This window comes from Cryptomeria japonica, chromosome 10 (genome assembly GCF_030272615.1).
Source record: "Cryptomeria japonica chromosome 10, Sugi_1.0, whole genome shotgun sequence".
Lineage (NCBI taxonomy): Eukaryota > Viridiplantae > Streptophyta > Pinopsida > Cupressales > Cupressaceae > Cryptomeria > Cryptomeria japonica.
This window is the reverse complement of record NC_081414.1, coordinates 562,784,312-562,799,542: the sequence shown is the minus strand read 5'-3', so window position 1 is coordinate 562,799,542 and position 15,231 is coordinate 562,784,312. Positions and strand designations below refer to the sequence as shown.

At 35.8% G+C, this 15,231-nt stretch overlaps 1 protein-coding gene across 3 annotated transcripts in view; it reads left to right on the top strand.

Annotated features, from left to right (window-relative positions):
- LOC131060731 (ABC transporter A family member 1) overlaps window positions 1-13,302 on the top strand; it is a 233,622-nt gene extending 220,320 nt beyond the window's left edge. For all 3 annotated transcript variants that reach the window (XM_057994085.2, XM_057994086.2, XM_057994087.2), the window contains 3 exons: window positions 11,217-11,350; window positions 12,691-12,749; window positions 12,857-13,302. In XM_057994085.2, coding sequence (XP_057850068.2) covers window positions 11,217-11,350; window positions 12,691-12,749; window positions 12,857-12,950 — 287 coding nt within the window. In that variant the 3' untranslated portion in view covers window positions 12,951-13,302. The remainder of the gene's footprint in view (window positions 1-11,216; window positions 11,351-12,690; window positions 12,750-12,856) is intronic.
- Window positions 13,303-15,231: the final 1,929 nt, after the last annotated feature.

Genomic DNA, 15,231 nt, shown 5'->3' with positions numbered 1-15,231 from the left:
AGCAAAAACACTATTTTCAAATCTGCACTTTCAAACCCCTGTAAAAACATCATGCGAGAACACCAAATGAAGCCCAATGTGTTTCCTGAATGAAAACACCATTAATCCTCCTGACTGTGTCTTTCAACAGCGAAGAGAATGCTAGCAAAGAGGGATTCCGTCCTCCAAGCCCAATAATCAGATTTCTACGAAATCCAACAGCATAACATTAATTCATCCCAGCATATCCCAAAAGAGAGCTCTCAACCTCCATTTATATCTTCTTCCTGGATGCAAACACTTCATTTTCTCAATGTGGGATAATACATTTTAGAATAAAATATTATTTCCCACAATGTACACATTAAAGGGAACTTTTAATATTTTAAACATTACTTTATATTCCCAACCTTATAATATAACGATAAAGTTAAATATTTAATTTAACTTTACACTTTATCGTTAAATATTAAAACCTTGTTGATAATCCCTTTAAATCATTGTCGCCTTCAAATATTTTCTACTCATAATTATGCCAACCAGGGAAACACTAAAAATTCCAAGTCACTACTTGGAGACTAACTTACTATAAATAGTAAGTGTCTAGAAACCTTGTCAAAGCAACACCGATTGGCCTGAAACTGAAAACACCTAGGCCAAAATACCTCAGGATCCCACCAATGTCCTTGTTAGCCTTCGGGATCGTGTCAGAATAGGCTAACGACACCCCATATCATGTTGCGCTAAAAAGGGGACATTACAAGAAACAATTGGACTTGGATTTGAACATGGAGAAAGTTCCGGGACTGCAAACAATCATGACCATAGCAAACCGGTAAGGCAATCTAATGCTTATAAATTTAATGGGAAATGTTTTAATTGCAACAAATTTGGTCATAGAGCAAATCAGTGCAGATTTAGGAATAATCTATATACAAACTTACCCACCGGTCAATGTTCCAAATGCAATAAAAATGGTCATAACTCAGACAATTGCAGAATGAATGTGAAATGCTATGTTTGTGGTAGATTTGGACATTTATCTAATCAATGCAGAACTCAAACCGGTCAAGGTTATGGAAAGGCTATTCAAAAAAACAATGTAACTTGTTATGCATGTAACAAGATTGGGCATATTGCAAAATTTTGTAGAAGCAAGAATGTACATGTGAACAATAAAGGATCCAATAACAAAGGCAAAGAAAAGGTAACTGAAATCAAGCAAAAATTTTCTAAACAATGGATTAGGAAGAGAGATCAAAGAAGTGATGAATCTGTCACTGCACCGGCAGAACAGGGTAATCCTGCACCGGCAGGAGATTCTTCATCTAACTAAGGAATAATCCTTAGGGGTAAGGCAACAAATTGAAAATCATGCATTTACCCTCGGTTGGTGGTAAGAAGTTATATTTCTTCTTTACCGGCGGATATGTGGAGTTTTCACTTCACCGACGAAACATTTATTGCGGTTGTAAGTCAATTTTTGGTTATAAAGGCATTGTAACCTCTCATTTTAATTCACCAAGCATCCAAGCATTCGAAGAGAGCGAAATTGAGCAAAGGCATTCAAAAGGCGAAGCAGCAAAGGTCTTTTCAGAGCATTCAAGGATTTCTCAATTAAAAGGTATATATCTTTTGCAATGTCATCTTCATCTTCTGTTCCCGAATTCGTAGCAAACCCTACTATTGTGGAAAACATTAAACGACCTAGACCCGTTTTCAAGATCATTCCAAAGATAGCAAAACTAGATGACTCTATTGGTGCATTTTCTAGAATCCCGAAGGGATTCGCGTTTGCTGAGGACCCTAGGGCATACATACATTGTTACATAGAAAGTTTAGGGTCTGAAGATTTGATGAACATGTATATGAATGTAATCACTGACAAGAATGGGGTAGTGAAACCGGAACATAAGGTAGTTGAGGATTTAGGTTTCATAGACATCCTCCATATGCCAAAATTCTCAGATGAAGTCGTCCGCTATGTCCTTAGCACGGTTCACGGTGAATTTATGTGGTTGGACTCAGTATTTAAGATTACCAAGGAAGCTATCAGGGTTGTTACTGGTTTACCCTCCACTGGTTCTAGACCTGACAAGAAGAAGAAAATCCCTAACAAAGAGGTTATGAGCTTAACCGGAGCTACATTTGACAACCGGTCACTTAGGGTCAATGATATAAAGGATAAAAATATTAAATTTGCTAGCATGGTCATTAGCTATAAAGTTGGTCATACAAACAGGTTGAATTCTGTATCTAGTTCATGCATTCACAGTGCACATGAGATGATATTTGAACAATGCAAAGATTGATATTTGTGAATGGTTAAAGGATGAATTGTTAGAGAATTTGCACAAGATCAAAGGTGATAAGAAAGGAACCTTCAAATTTGGAAGTTTGATAGTATGTTTAATGCTTTACTTTTCAAAAGAGATCCCCGGTATAGGTCATAAGGATTTTGCCTATGATATTTCTGTTGGAAAACAGATAAAGGAGGCAATTACCGGTATGGGAGCTAACAGTGATGAGTTGGTGAAAGACTACTTCAAGAATTTCCAAACTAAAATGAAACAGAGGGAAAGGATTCCACAAAGCATCGTAGATAAATATGACAAACAAATATGCTTTGTAGTGAAAAGAGATGAAATTTGGATGGAGGCAGTTAGACCCAGAACTGTTTGGATTACTAAAATGGGATATGAGGTGGATTCTCACATCTTAGACTCATATGCTAAAATACTCCTAGATGCTCCACCGGAACCAACAGAGGAAATATTTGGTAATGCTCAAACCATTGAAAGTGGTGTAGCTATGATGAAGTAGAAGATAAGAGATAAATTTATGAAAGATGCTTCTAAGATGGTAAAAGATGTTACAGAAGGATTGATGATTCTTGGCGGTATTGCTGCTAGTATGACAGAAAGTCAATCAGAGCAGAAACCGGTAGCTCACATTTCCCCTGTGTCTACTTCATCTGATTCTGACAGTGACTAGGCAACTGAATTCAAGAGAGTGGACAGGAAGAAAAGAAAACCCTCACTGGCACCTGCTCCATCTCCCAAGAAGTCAAGGACACAGAGAAAGAAACAACAGGCTATAAGAGAGCCCATTGGTCAGAAGAAGAAAGTGACTCCAAAGAAGAAACCATAACCTAAGGAACCGAATACTCTTACACCAGAAGAGTTGATCAATGAAATCACACAAGAAGGTAACCTTAGTAATGTGAATAAACTTTATCATTCTTTCAAGGATTCAGATAAGGATACTATAGAGGAAAACATTATTTTACATCTTGATATCTACAAGAAAGTTCTTATTGAAGTCGTAGATGATCTACCTAATGATTTATACTTGAGATTAGAGGCTAAGAGAATGTCGGTAATGGAATTAGATAAGAAATTGAAAGTAGAGGCTCTACTTGCTGTGCATCCTGTTAATTCCAAATAGGAGATTGATGATTTAATATCAGAGGCAAATAGAACAGTTTTTGTGAGTGGTCACCGACAGGTGCCTTATGGCAAGCAGAGTGAAAGAAATAGCAAATGAAACGACAAATAAGTGGGATATATTTTTTGTGGAAAGAGAGAAGAAAGAAGAGAAGGATAGACAGAAAATAGACAAGTCATTTACCAAGGTATATCAGAAAGACAAGGGTAAAGGAAAAATTGGTAGTGTACCTGATATCACGGTCAAGGATAACCTTCCTCCACCGGCACAAGACACCCCACCAATAACTGCAGAGGCACTGACACAAACTAATAATCAACCGGAGGAAAAGGCAGAGGAAATGACACAAGATGACACTAATTTGGAGTCTGAAATTCTTTTTACCATGAATGTAGACACACAGGATTTTAACATTGTCATGGATAAGGAAACTGCAGAGGTTAAGACAGCTGAAGCTACAAATGTTGAGGTCTCTGAGTCACCGGTCAACACTGTTGACTCTCAGAATATTGAGATACCAGCTGAAGTTAAGAAAACAGATACCATCCCCGATGCTACTCAGCTTAACATTGAGAAACCGGTAGAAGCAGAAATAGAAGCACAAACTGAAACCGGAAAAGGACAAGAACAGAGTGTAGCTGAACCGGCAGTCAGCAAGGCAAAAAGTAAGGATGATGGTAAGGATGAAAACAAAGTTGAAAAACAGAGTGAGCAAAAGGAAGAAACAGTGAATAAAGAAGAGGTCAATGATGGAAACAAGATAGCAGTAGTGGTTAATGTGCAGACATCCGGAGATGAGAAGAAACCAACTGTAGAACCTTACACTCCGCCTAGCACTTCCACTATGGATTATAGACCTACTAATGTGATAGATGTACTTTTGGATTCCATAAAGAGGATCACAGATTACAACACCTTAGCATTTAAGGCCATTTATGATACTTTACTTATTTTGAAAATGATTGCACCGGCATGTAAAGTTGATCATATTGATGGATCTTTAGGTAAATTGGACACATTGTCCAAATTCATTGCTTCAAATATTCTAACTGTGGATAAAATTAATGAAGAGACTGTTAAGGAAAGGGTGAACAAGGAGAAAGGTGAATTATTTGATAAGACTATTAAGGGTTGTACTGAGCATATTGATTCTCTATTACCGGCACTTAATTCCACTATTTTGGAATATAAAGAATTGTATAAGGAAGCATGCAAGCCTCACCTCCTAACAGAGGACATTGATGAAGAGATAAAGAAAACACAAAAAGAGATTGATGATATAGCAGATAACATGATAGGTTCTTTGAAACTTACTTCAGTTTTTGATCAAGAAATGGCAGTTTTTGAAGAAAAGATTGAGAAATTAGAAAAGGAAAAAGCAAGGATAAGAATGAAGGCCCGAGAGCTGAAAAATAAACTTGGTCCTAGATTGGACAACCTTTGAACACAGCGGATTGAGCTGTCTAAAGAAACAATCCAAGGAGAAAGATCACCGGAGCAACAGATGCATTATCTGACTTGTATGATCCAACAAACTAAAACCATTATTTCTGACAACACTAAATTTATGCAGAGTCTTAATCTGATTTTGGCGGATATCTTTCAGATGTACATAACCGGTTACAGGCTTTGAGGTAGAATTTTGAACTTTTTGACTCTTTTTGACATCCTTTGTCATTGATGACAAAGGGGGAGTAGTAGCGTGGAGAAAAATATACAGAAGGGATCATTTGCTTAGGGGGAGCACTCTTATTTTTGGATCAGTTTTGGACTTCATTTTTGGATATTAGTTTTTGGAATTTTCTCATGAGTGTTGCCATCAATGCCAAAGGGGGAGATTGTTGGCATCAGAGCCTAGTCCTCTATTTGCAAAAGCCTAACAGCTTGAGGAATATTCTGAAACCGGTACCGATGGAAAGTTTGAATCAACAGTTGGAAGGAGCTCTTGAAGATTTTGATGCAGAAAAATTGAAGAATATCAAACTAGAAGATGAACTCAGAACTGCTCGGGAATTTATCAAAGCACTTCAAGATAACCTGGTTATAGCAAAGAATAAGAGAAAAGAATTACATGTGCAATTGCAAAATCAAGATGATAAAGAAAAAGAAACTCTCAGAGATATTGCAGAGAAATTGAGACAAGAGAACAATAACATGAAGAATGGGATGCAAGATTTAACCATGAGACTATGCAAGGATATTGAAGATAGAAAGAGGAATGAGGAAGATTTGGCCAAAAGACTTAATGAAAGATCAGATGAATCTCAAAGGCTTAGCTATGAAAATGATATGCTTAAAACTGATTTGATTCACATGCAACATGATAAAGAGGAACTTTTGAGACAAGTTAGCACTTTGGAAAGTGAGTTGGTCACTGCAAATGAATACAAAGACAAATCAAATGAATATAACATGTGCACTTTGTCATTTAATAATTGCCTTGATAAATGAGCCCAATTAATTAACTCAAAATGGCCCCATCTCATGATGCCACGACCCTCACTTAAGTTGTGATATAAAGTAATATGTTGAGACATGGACCAGCTAGGACTCGAACCTAGGACCTTCCATCGCTGGAGTGCTCTACCATTTAGCTACTGGCCCCTCTTGGACCAGTCCATCGTCGGTCTGGGTGTGGCTTATTTCCAACACCAACAACCCCCCTTTAAGCCACACCTCTTGTGTGCTTGGGGCTCCTAGCCTGGACCTAGCTCTGATACCATGTTGAGACATGGACTTGCTAGGACTCGAACTTAGGACCTTCCATCGTTGCTGGAGTGCTCTACCACTGAGCTACTGGCCCCTCTTGGACCAGTCCATTGTCAGTCCGGGTGTGGCTTATTTCCAACACCAACATCATATTATAACTTTATAATATAAGCTTCTAAACCATTAATGTTTATTTAGGCCAAATAAACATTAATATCTCCATAATTACTCAATATCTCTAAGTGTTGTCTGAACTAGGGCCTAAGCTGATGATGCTGCATACGATCACACACCTTACTAAAAATAGTAAGGTCCCACTCTAAGCATCTCTGACTTACTATAAATACTAAGTAATGCATACGGAGTCCAAATGAAGCCAAACCTACAAAACTCTGACCATTGGAGAAGCTGCATCTCTCAAAGGATCCTCTCTCCATCCTCATTAGACTACGAGGGTCGGAATGATAGGCTAATCTCACTGAATATATGATGACAACAAGAAGGGTACATCACATACAAATGCCAAATTTAACCTGACCTATGGGTTGCGATTAAGCCATGTCACGAATCCCCAAGGAGGTGCTGACCACCAAGTCAACAATTATATACCCATGCATTGCGAATTGGTTAACGTACTAAGTTTAAGTTGATGGAGCATATTCTAGATTATAAGATCAAGATGAAGATTTGTACTTTGTTGTGAATAAGAAGACTATCCTTTTGAACAAATCTTTACTCCATTAGTGAATATTTTTGTATGGGTTTTTGCTATCTTACAACATGCCATTTGTGTGAGTTGAGCATGTTACTCTTAGCCTGAATCTAACAATTTTCATGGTAAAAAAATATCACACATGAATAGGAGCTTTATGCCATCATCCATGTATATAAATGTTGAAAGTTCTACCTACTTATTGTTAAAGGAGATTTTCACCCATGCAGATCCTAAATTATTATAGTTCCTATAGATAAAACATAAATTGCAGCAAATGCAGAATCGAAATTGTTCTTTTTATCTTTGATGATTCCATATGAACACTAGGCATACAAAGGGATTTTTTCGATTCAATGGCAATTTGTTTGAGTGAATCCCTGGTTCAAACTCTTGTTTTTGTGCTTGACATATCTGGACATGAGACTTACTCTTGGCCACAGTTGTATAAATGTGGCTCAGAGTTTGCAGATATTCACTATGATTGTATAGTGATGAGTCTATCCCATGTTACCACTTGCAGGATGGATAGTTGTATCATCTAGGAAATGTGTCGATGACATGCGGTAAATCACCAAAGGTTGATATTGGAGGCTCCCTTCAGCAAGTCCATAGGTCCTTATGGAGTTGGAAAGACAAGTGCAAGTTTGAAGCATTTTTTTGGCTACATCATGTTGTAAAATACACTAGATCCTTTACCACCTGTGTGATAGCCAATTCAACTTGCTAGAGGAAAGGAATGTATACACTTTTGTTATTATCAAACAAACCTTTGGATTGGTTTCCATGGATTTCCTTCAGGTCCACTTACTATTAATTTTTAAACATGCCAATGATTGGCGTTTATTTAGTAATTTGTAGGTTCTCAAAGATGGCTATTGTCATGCCATATGAAAAGACTGACACAACTCTGGAAACAACTCAATTGTGCTTTCAAATTGTATGTGGGTTCATTTTTTCTTATTGTCAATTATCATATCTAATAGACTCAAGATTCTTGAGCGATTTCTAAAATACACTATGGTCAATGATGGACACAAAGATAAGTCTACCACATTCTTGTTATTATCAAACAAACCTTGGGATTAGTTTGCATGGACTTCCTTTCAGGTTTGCCTACTATTAAATATGCCAATGATTGTGTTAATCGTAATTTGTAGGTTCTCAAATATGGCTATTCTCATGCCATATAAAAAGGCTAACTTAATTCTAAAAACAACTCAATTGTGCTTTCAAAATGTGTGGGTTTAATTTGGATTACCATCAATTATAATATCTAATAGATACAAGATTCTTGAGAGATTCTAAAACACATGGTGGTCAATGATGGAAACAAACTTAAGTCTACTGCATTCTATCCTTAGATGATTATCGAAACCAAAGTGGTGGATATGGTGATTGAACATTTTCTTAGAATGTAAAATTTCATTGCAATTGGAACACAATTCTTATGCTTGTTCCATCATAGGTACAACAAAGCTTTGTCCAACTATCAACGCCCATCAATGTAGTTTATCCTATGCTATTCTCTACAGTGGCGTATTCTTCAGCTCAAAGTGAAGTTGGTTAATTTCACAAGTGAATTGACATGTCTAGTTCAACAACAACTGCAAGGCATTTTGCATAAGTCAAATACCAAATGCAAGTACCACAATGATCCATCCTATTCAGGGTGACCTTAACACCTTTAAGGTTGGTAATGAAGTATGGCTTCATTTGCAGAAGGAAAGACTCATAGGACTATATTGCAAAGATCAGTCCTTTATAGTATCACCAATGCACCATTACTAAGGAGATATGAGAGAGTGGCTTTGAGCGCAATCTTCAAGCTTATCTTGTTCTACATACAATATATGATGCAAAGCTCATACAATATATGATGCAAAGCTCTTGCACCATTACTTTCCAACTCTGATGGACACACTAAATGTTGCAAAAGAGCTTCAGCCAATGGAGATTAATCCTAAGTACAACATTTTAGTAGAAGTGGATCAAGTCATTTGCTACCAAGGCCAAATATGCAACAAACCAATAGATTCCATTCTACTAGGTTGCCAATCTTAGTCAAGTTCCTGCCCAGCAAAAATGGTTCATAGAAGCTCAAGTTGCCAACTTTCCACATATAAAAAACTTGTTGCAGCGGGGGACAATTGCTTCTCAAAAAGTGGCAATTGATCTAATAGGATTTGCAAGTTTGGTTATCTCTCTGTACAATAGTGGTGCTTCAATCCATATGCTGTCTTCATGACAATCTTCAAATATGGTGCTTCAGCACACATGATCAAATCAAATAGCCCTAATTCCTTATTTTCTGTGGTTTACAACTTCAATGGTTTTAGTTTTGTTGGACATTGTTGTTGTATAGATTTTCTAGAAGCTACAAGATGAGAGATGAAATTTCAGAAGGAAAAGGTTGGTCTTCTTGTAAATACCATGAAATCCTTTCATCTTCCACTCTTGTATATAAATATACATTAGATATACTTTGAATGGCAAAAAAAATTAGATATATATCTAGCAGCATGCTGCTGATTTGTTGGATTTTGTATAGAGCTCTTCATAATATAACATTGCAATTGGTTATTATATGTTTTGTGTCAGATTGAAAATTGTGAATTAAATTGGTAATAGGAAGAAATGTGGTCTTAATGTTTTGGCTCTTAAATTTTTTTGAATTTGTTTGGAAATACCTTTACGGAAAGCTAGAGGTGGATTTGTTAAACCCCTTGACCTTCCTTGCTGCACCTATTCCCTCTTTGCCTAATAGGAAGCTCTAGATATCTGTTTACCCTTGTGAATCCTTTGACGCTTTGGACCATGCCTCAATTCTCTCTTTTTCTTATTGGAAACCTCAAGTTGTCTATTTACTAATGTTGAATCCTTCAACCTTTGTCACCATACTCTTCCCTCTTTTCCTATTGAATAGCTCTAGCGATTTGTATACCATTGTAGAAATTCTTGTTAAAACCATAGTCAATGCTTGACCTCTTTCTCCAAATTTTCTTCATCAAAAAGCTCTACTTTGAGAACTCACAATTTCTGTGCAAGGATGTGTAGGTAAAGATCTCCATGAGTTCTTTTCTGTAAACGTGTTGAGCAATTGGAACCATTTTTCATTCTTGTAAGGGGGACATCCAAACAGGGCAAAAAACTATTGGTCTTCAAGTATTGCATTAATTTAATGGTGTTGTAAAAATTGTTGAGGTGTGCATCGAGCTCTAGTTTCTCTCTACCTAGATTCTAACATAACTTAAAGCAATCCGCATATATCTTTCACCATTTTGGTTTCAGTGGAAACAAGTTGAGAGCCTTATCTTCACAATGTTTGATATAGAGGTTCACTATCACTTTCTAAGGGTTCACTATCACTTGGGAAAGTAGAGATCCAATACCTTCTGATTGTCCATAAACAATGCCCTTGACAGTGAATAAGGTCAATCTCACAAAAATTCCACCAAATGAGGCGAAGATGACAAAAATATCCTTATGCTATATTTCATTGTCCTCTGCAAACTTAACAAATTGGGCCCAATCTTGAATGACTGATGATTTACTCTCCATGAAAAGCATAAGCTTTTTGTTTTCTAGGAATACTACCTCATAACCAGACGAATCTGTGTTATCTGTGCGAGGCCTCAACAGAATTCCCACCTAATGTATATTGAAACTCCATAAATTCTTGCTCCAATAATTTTGTTGGAGTCAACCTTTTCTTCATGCTAACATTTTATTTGTATTACTTACTGTGGCTGGTAAATTTTGACATTTCAGTGTTTGAAATGGTTCCAACGAAATGCTGTTTTGAAAGAATTCACTATTTATAGATGCTGAAATGTTGCTGTTCCAATTTTATATTAAATTCTAATCTATGTGACATATGTTGCTTCATATGGAGTGCATTTCATATCAATGTCTTATTTGCAGAATGTGTACACCATTGGATATGCAAGTGCAAACACTGTTACATGTCTTAAATATCTCTTTGGATGACTTTACTAAAGTATTTACAATATAGAAAATTAGGTCATGCAAGCTTGTAAATTGTGGTTTCTTTAATCTTTAAAAACTGCAACCACTATGTAATGCAAGTTGTACATGCTTCATAATATTTAAATGGCATAACTTGCATGAGACTTGTGTTTCTTCATGAATTTTTTGAACCTGGCCATGATTTAAATATATTAAATTTTGATGCTTTACTTCTTCATGGTAAAATTTTAGCTCTTTGCTAATGAAGAATAAAGTTAATCAGTATTCTTAACTCTCATGATCATGTTTTGATCTCCTTTCTTAATGTATCTAATCAATTTTTGTTCTGCTATTTCTAACTTGCATGCTGTTTGTGCCATGAATGATGGTTCCCTTTCAGGTGGCATTCCTTTGAAAGTTTTTTGCGAATGGTGGCTAACCAAAGAGCGTGTAGCCAAAATTGACTCTTTTGTCTTTTCATCATTTCCTGGTGCAACATTTCAAGGACGCAATGGTTACAATCTTAGTTATCAGGTTTCTACTTGTCAAACCTTGGACTTCTTGCCTTCTGTTGACATAATCATAGTTTACTTGATAGCTACTTTGAAAAAAAGCTACAATATTTTTTGAAAATTTTAAATGGCTATAAATTGATAATAATAAATTTAAAATAGAATTATCAGTGAAAACATTTTGGGGGTCCTATGCACTAATTTTGTTGTTGGGAATTGCATATCTGCAGCAAAATACTTAATAGTTAATATTATGCCCTGCAATATCATTCTTTCAAGTTGCTTCGTATTTTTATAAATTTCGTTGGTACCTGTGTAGTGTCATCAAACTGTATCACTATCAACCAACTTCTTTAGGGCTTCAGTTTCATTGTAGGGGTCAGCTGTTCCCCATGTGCCTATCTTAAGTTACCCTTTGTTATTCAATTGTATTGAAATAACCAAGGATCTGGACAAAAAAGTTGATATAAAATGATTTGCAGTGAGGAACAGATTGAGATTAAGGGGAGTAGATAATTTTGCTGATCAATAGTGGCCATTTTGTCACTGCTTGCAAAAGAACAGTCATATAAGTACCGTCCAACTCATGGGTTGTGTATTTCACAAATGTTGATTGTAGTCATAATTGAGGACAGCCCTCAGAAGCTGATCATGTAATGTGATGTATGTAGAGTCGTAGACCTTATGTAAACTAGTAAGATTTAGAGGGAGAATTACCATCAAATTGTATGTGGCCCTGGCAATGTTGCCTTGGGAACACTATCCCTAATTCAGTTACATGACCTTACGACAAAGGCTAAAAATCTATGCAGTGCAGCAGTTTTATCTTAAACTGATAGTTTACATCTTTCTCTGTGAGAGGAGCTGCAGGCTAAAATTTGTTTGGAAACATGCAAAGTGTGACTAATAATTGAGTTATTTCTGATCTTTCCAAATGATAGTACTTTCCATTGGAAGCATATGTATTGCATATGCCATGTATAAGGTGTTTACAAATGGGTCTGCTAACATGTGTCTAGCATTGAAACCTCTCCACTTCCAGGCACCCAGTTCATGACCCTTTGTTTTAGATTTCATACAACAAAAATCTAGTGAGTTTCATCCCTTGTTTTTCCCTTTGCAGCTTCTTTATAAATGATTATATTGTATAATTGGATGCAACATCTTTTTTCATTCAACACAGATGCATTACATGGTAAAATACAATATACAATCAAGTCAAGGTAGATGCAATTTTTCAGATCTTTTAACGAAATATGTGCTTTCTTTTTTATCTTGTACAGTAAATTTGGTTTGCTACTGGTGATAATGGTTGGAGTAATCTTTTCTGATGTGCTATTTTGCATGACACTTTAACTGCAGCTCCCATACCAATCTGAGGCATCTCTTGCTGATATATTTGGTCATTTGGAACGCAACAGGTTTGTTTGAAGACACCAGATCTAATAGTGGTTCTCTCTTCAAGATTATTTGTCATGAACTTTTTTAATTTCTTTGTTTGCAGTTACTTGACAATATTTCATTGCAGGGAAATAACTGGTATTGCTGAGTACAGCATTGGTCAGTCAACTTTGGAAACAATATTCAATCATTTTGCAGCAAAATCCAGCAAGGAAGCCTAGGGTATCACATCTCATGTGTATAGAATATACTACTATGTGTATATCTGGCTCAAATAGGAGATTTTTTTCAACATGAATAATTGATTCAAATGCATGTGAATCAGTACATTATAGTTTGTAGTTGTAAATATTCAAGATAAGATATAATATGTAACCTACACCCGAAAAAAGAGGAGAGGTTACAACAATTTTTGTCAACAAAGCATTGTTCTTAGCACAGTGACTCATTCAATGTTGATAGTAATGCCCCTACAAACTGGACTCTGTACAAAAGTCTGAAGTGATCATATCATCACTTTAGATTGTTCTTCTTTTACAATATTAGCAGTGCCATATTCTCCCATTTAATTAAGATGTATCTTCAAAGTCCAAATCGAACTTGTGCAAGACCTTACCCAAGAAAAATATAAGAGAGATTTGAAACAAAAATAAATCTGGTTGCATGTCATCTTTGTTGCAAACTATCATTTATGCAGTACAAATAGTATTGGCATATTATTAAGTGCATTAGAGTAGACCTTATGATTGAATTGGCATTAAGTTTGAGAGATTTTACCAAGGTTACCAGGAGTTGGGCATACTTGGAGACTCCAGAGACTGGTACCGATACTGGTACGACTAATTTTCAAAAATGGGAGATGGGTAATTGGAGATGCCAATTTGTTTTTAATATAATTTTTAATTATTTCCAGAAACTATCATGACCGAGAACTTTGAAAACAAGAACAATAGTAAAGTTTAACATTAACTTTAAAATTGAACAAAAATTGAAATTAATATTGCTTATAGCCTTATACTGATGGTACCATAGCCAGTCTAAATGGTTTAGTGAAAGTAAGGTAATATAGGTGTTAAGTACACCCACTATTGTCAGCTAAATAAGGCAATTTTTCTTTAGACCATTAAAATGACAAGAAATCAGTCATAGAACTGTTTATTTCCCTCTCAAAAAGTCTACACTGTCATTAGATCTGATCACTATAACTTTGCATGGATTTTTGCCTTCCTGCAATGTGTTTTCCTTACTAGTTATTTCCCTATGACTTTTCTTTGCTGTAGGCTTATTTTATTTATTTGCCTTCCTTTTTTGCCTTTTACTGCATACATCGGGAAGTTTCCAGAGACATCTCCGGTACTGGAGATGTGTGTCTGTCTTCGAGATGTGCCTCTGGGGGTAGGAGATGGGTCTCCTGGTAACTACGGATTTTACCTTTTTGTTGTTTTTTGCCAATGATGCAAATATACCATCTGTTAAGCCCCAGTTCTAAACTTTGAATGTCATTTTCTTAAAAGGACGATTTAGTATTAGAACAATATGGAGAATTAGTTTTATGATACATCTCTCATAAGCAACAAACTTTCCTCGTTGTGGCTGTGAGGGAAGTAAAATATTGAAAAGAGTTAATATGAAACTTTAATCAAACTACTCTAATCCACGCATCTATCTTATTGAAGTCTGTCAAATTGAACTTTCAGGTGCAATAAGTAAACTTCCAAAATTGTCTGCTTTAAGAAGTAGCTTCCCTATGAACTTTTCTCTGGCAAGAAAATGAAATTTATAGAGAGCCAGGATTTTGACATCTTTTGTATACATTATTTCTCAAATCAACCAAAAACTTAAAAAAAATCAAAAATTCATTTACAGAAAACAAACAGCATCTTACACTGCAACTGCACCCTATATAAGTGATCTAAATATCAGGACCATTTTCTAAAGGGAAGCAAACCATTGAATATATATATATATATATATATATATACATATACAATGTACAAGAAAGCTCACCAAAGCAACAGTCACTTGAAGTTTTAATTTTGTACTCCATAAAAATTCCAATGCAAATGACAAGTATAATCTCTCTCTCCACACACACACATAGAGATTGAAAATCTTACAGGTTTAGTTGCACATTACATATGACATCAAGATTGTAGTTTAGACATTCGCATAATGCATCAAGTTCAAGATTCAGCGTTCAGTGCTCAGTGATTCAAGTATAGCAACAATTGAAAATATCATTGTTTTTTATTATGACAAAAGGTCCCAAGGCTACAAAATCCAACACTAAGCATAACTGTCAACTGCTGCAACTGCAAAATAAAAATTTATTGTGGTAATTTGTGAGTTGCAAGTGGATCGGTAGGTGGATTAGTTATAGCTAGAGTTTAGGATTTGATAAGAGACAAAGCCTTCTCAACCCCCATGTAGTCATCTTTATTTTTCCAAAAAGTATTTTTTAAACATTTTTTAAAGCCATAAAGAAGGGAACATTTGGCTGTC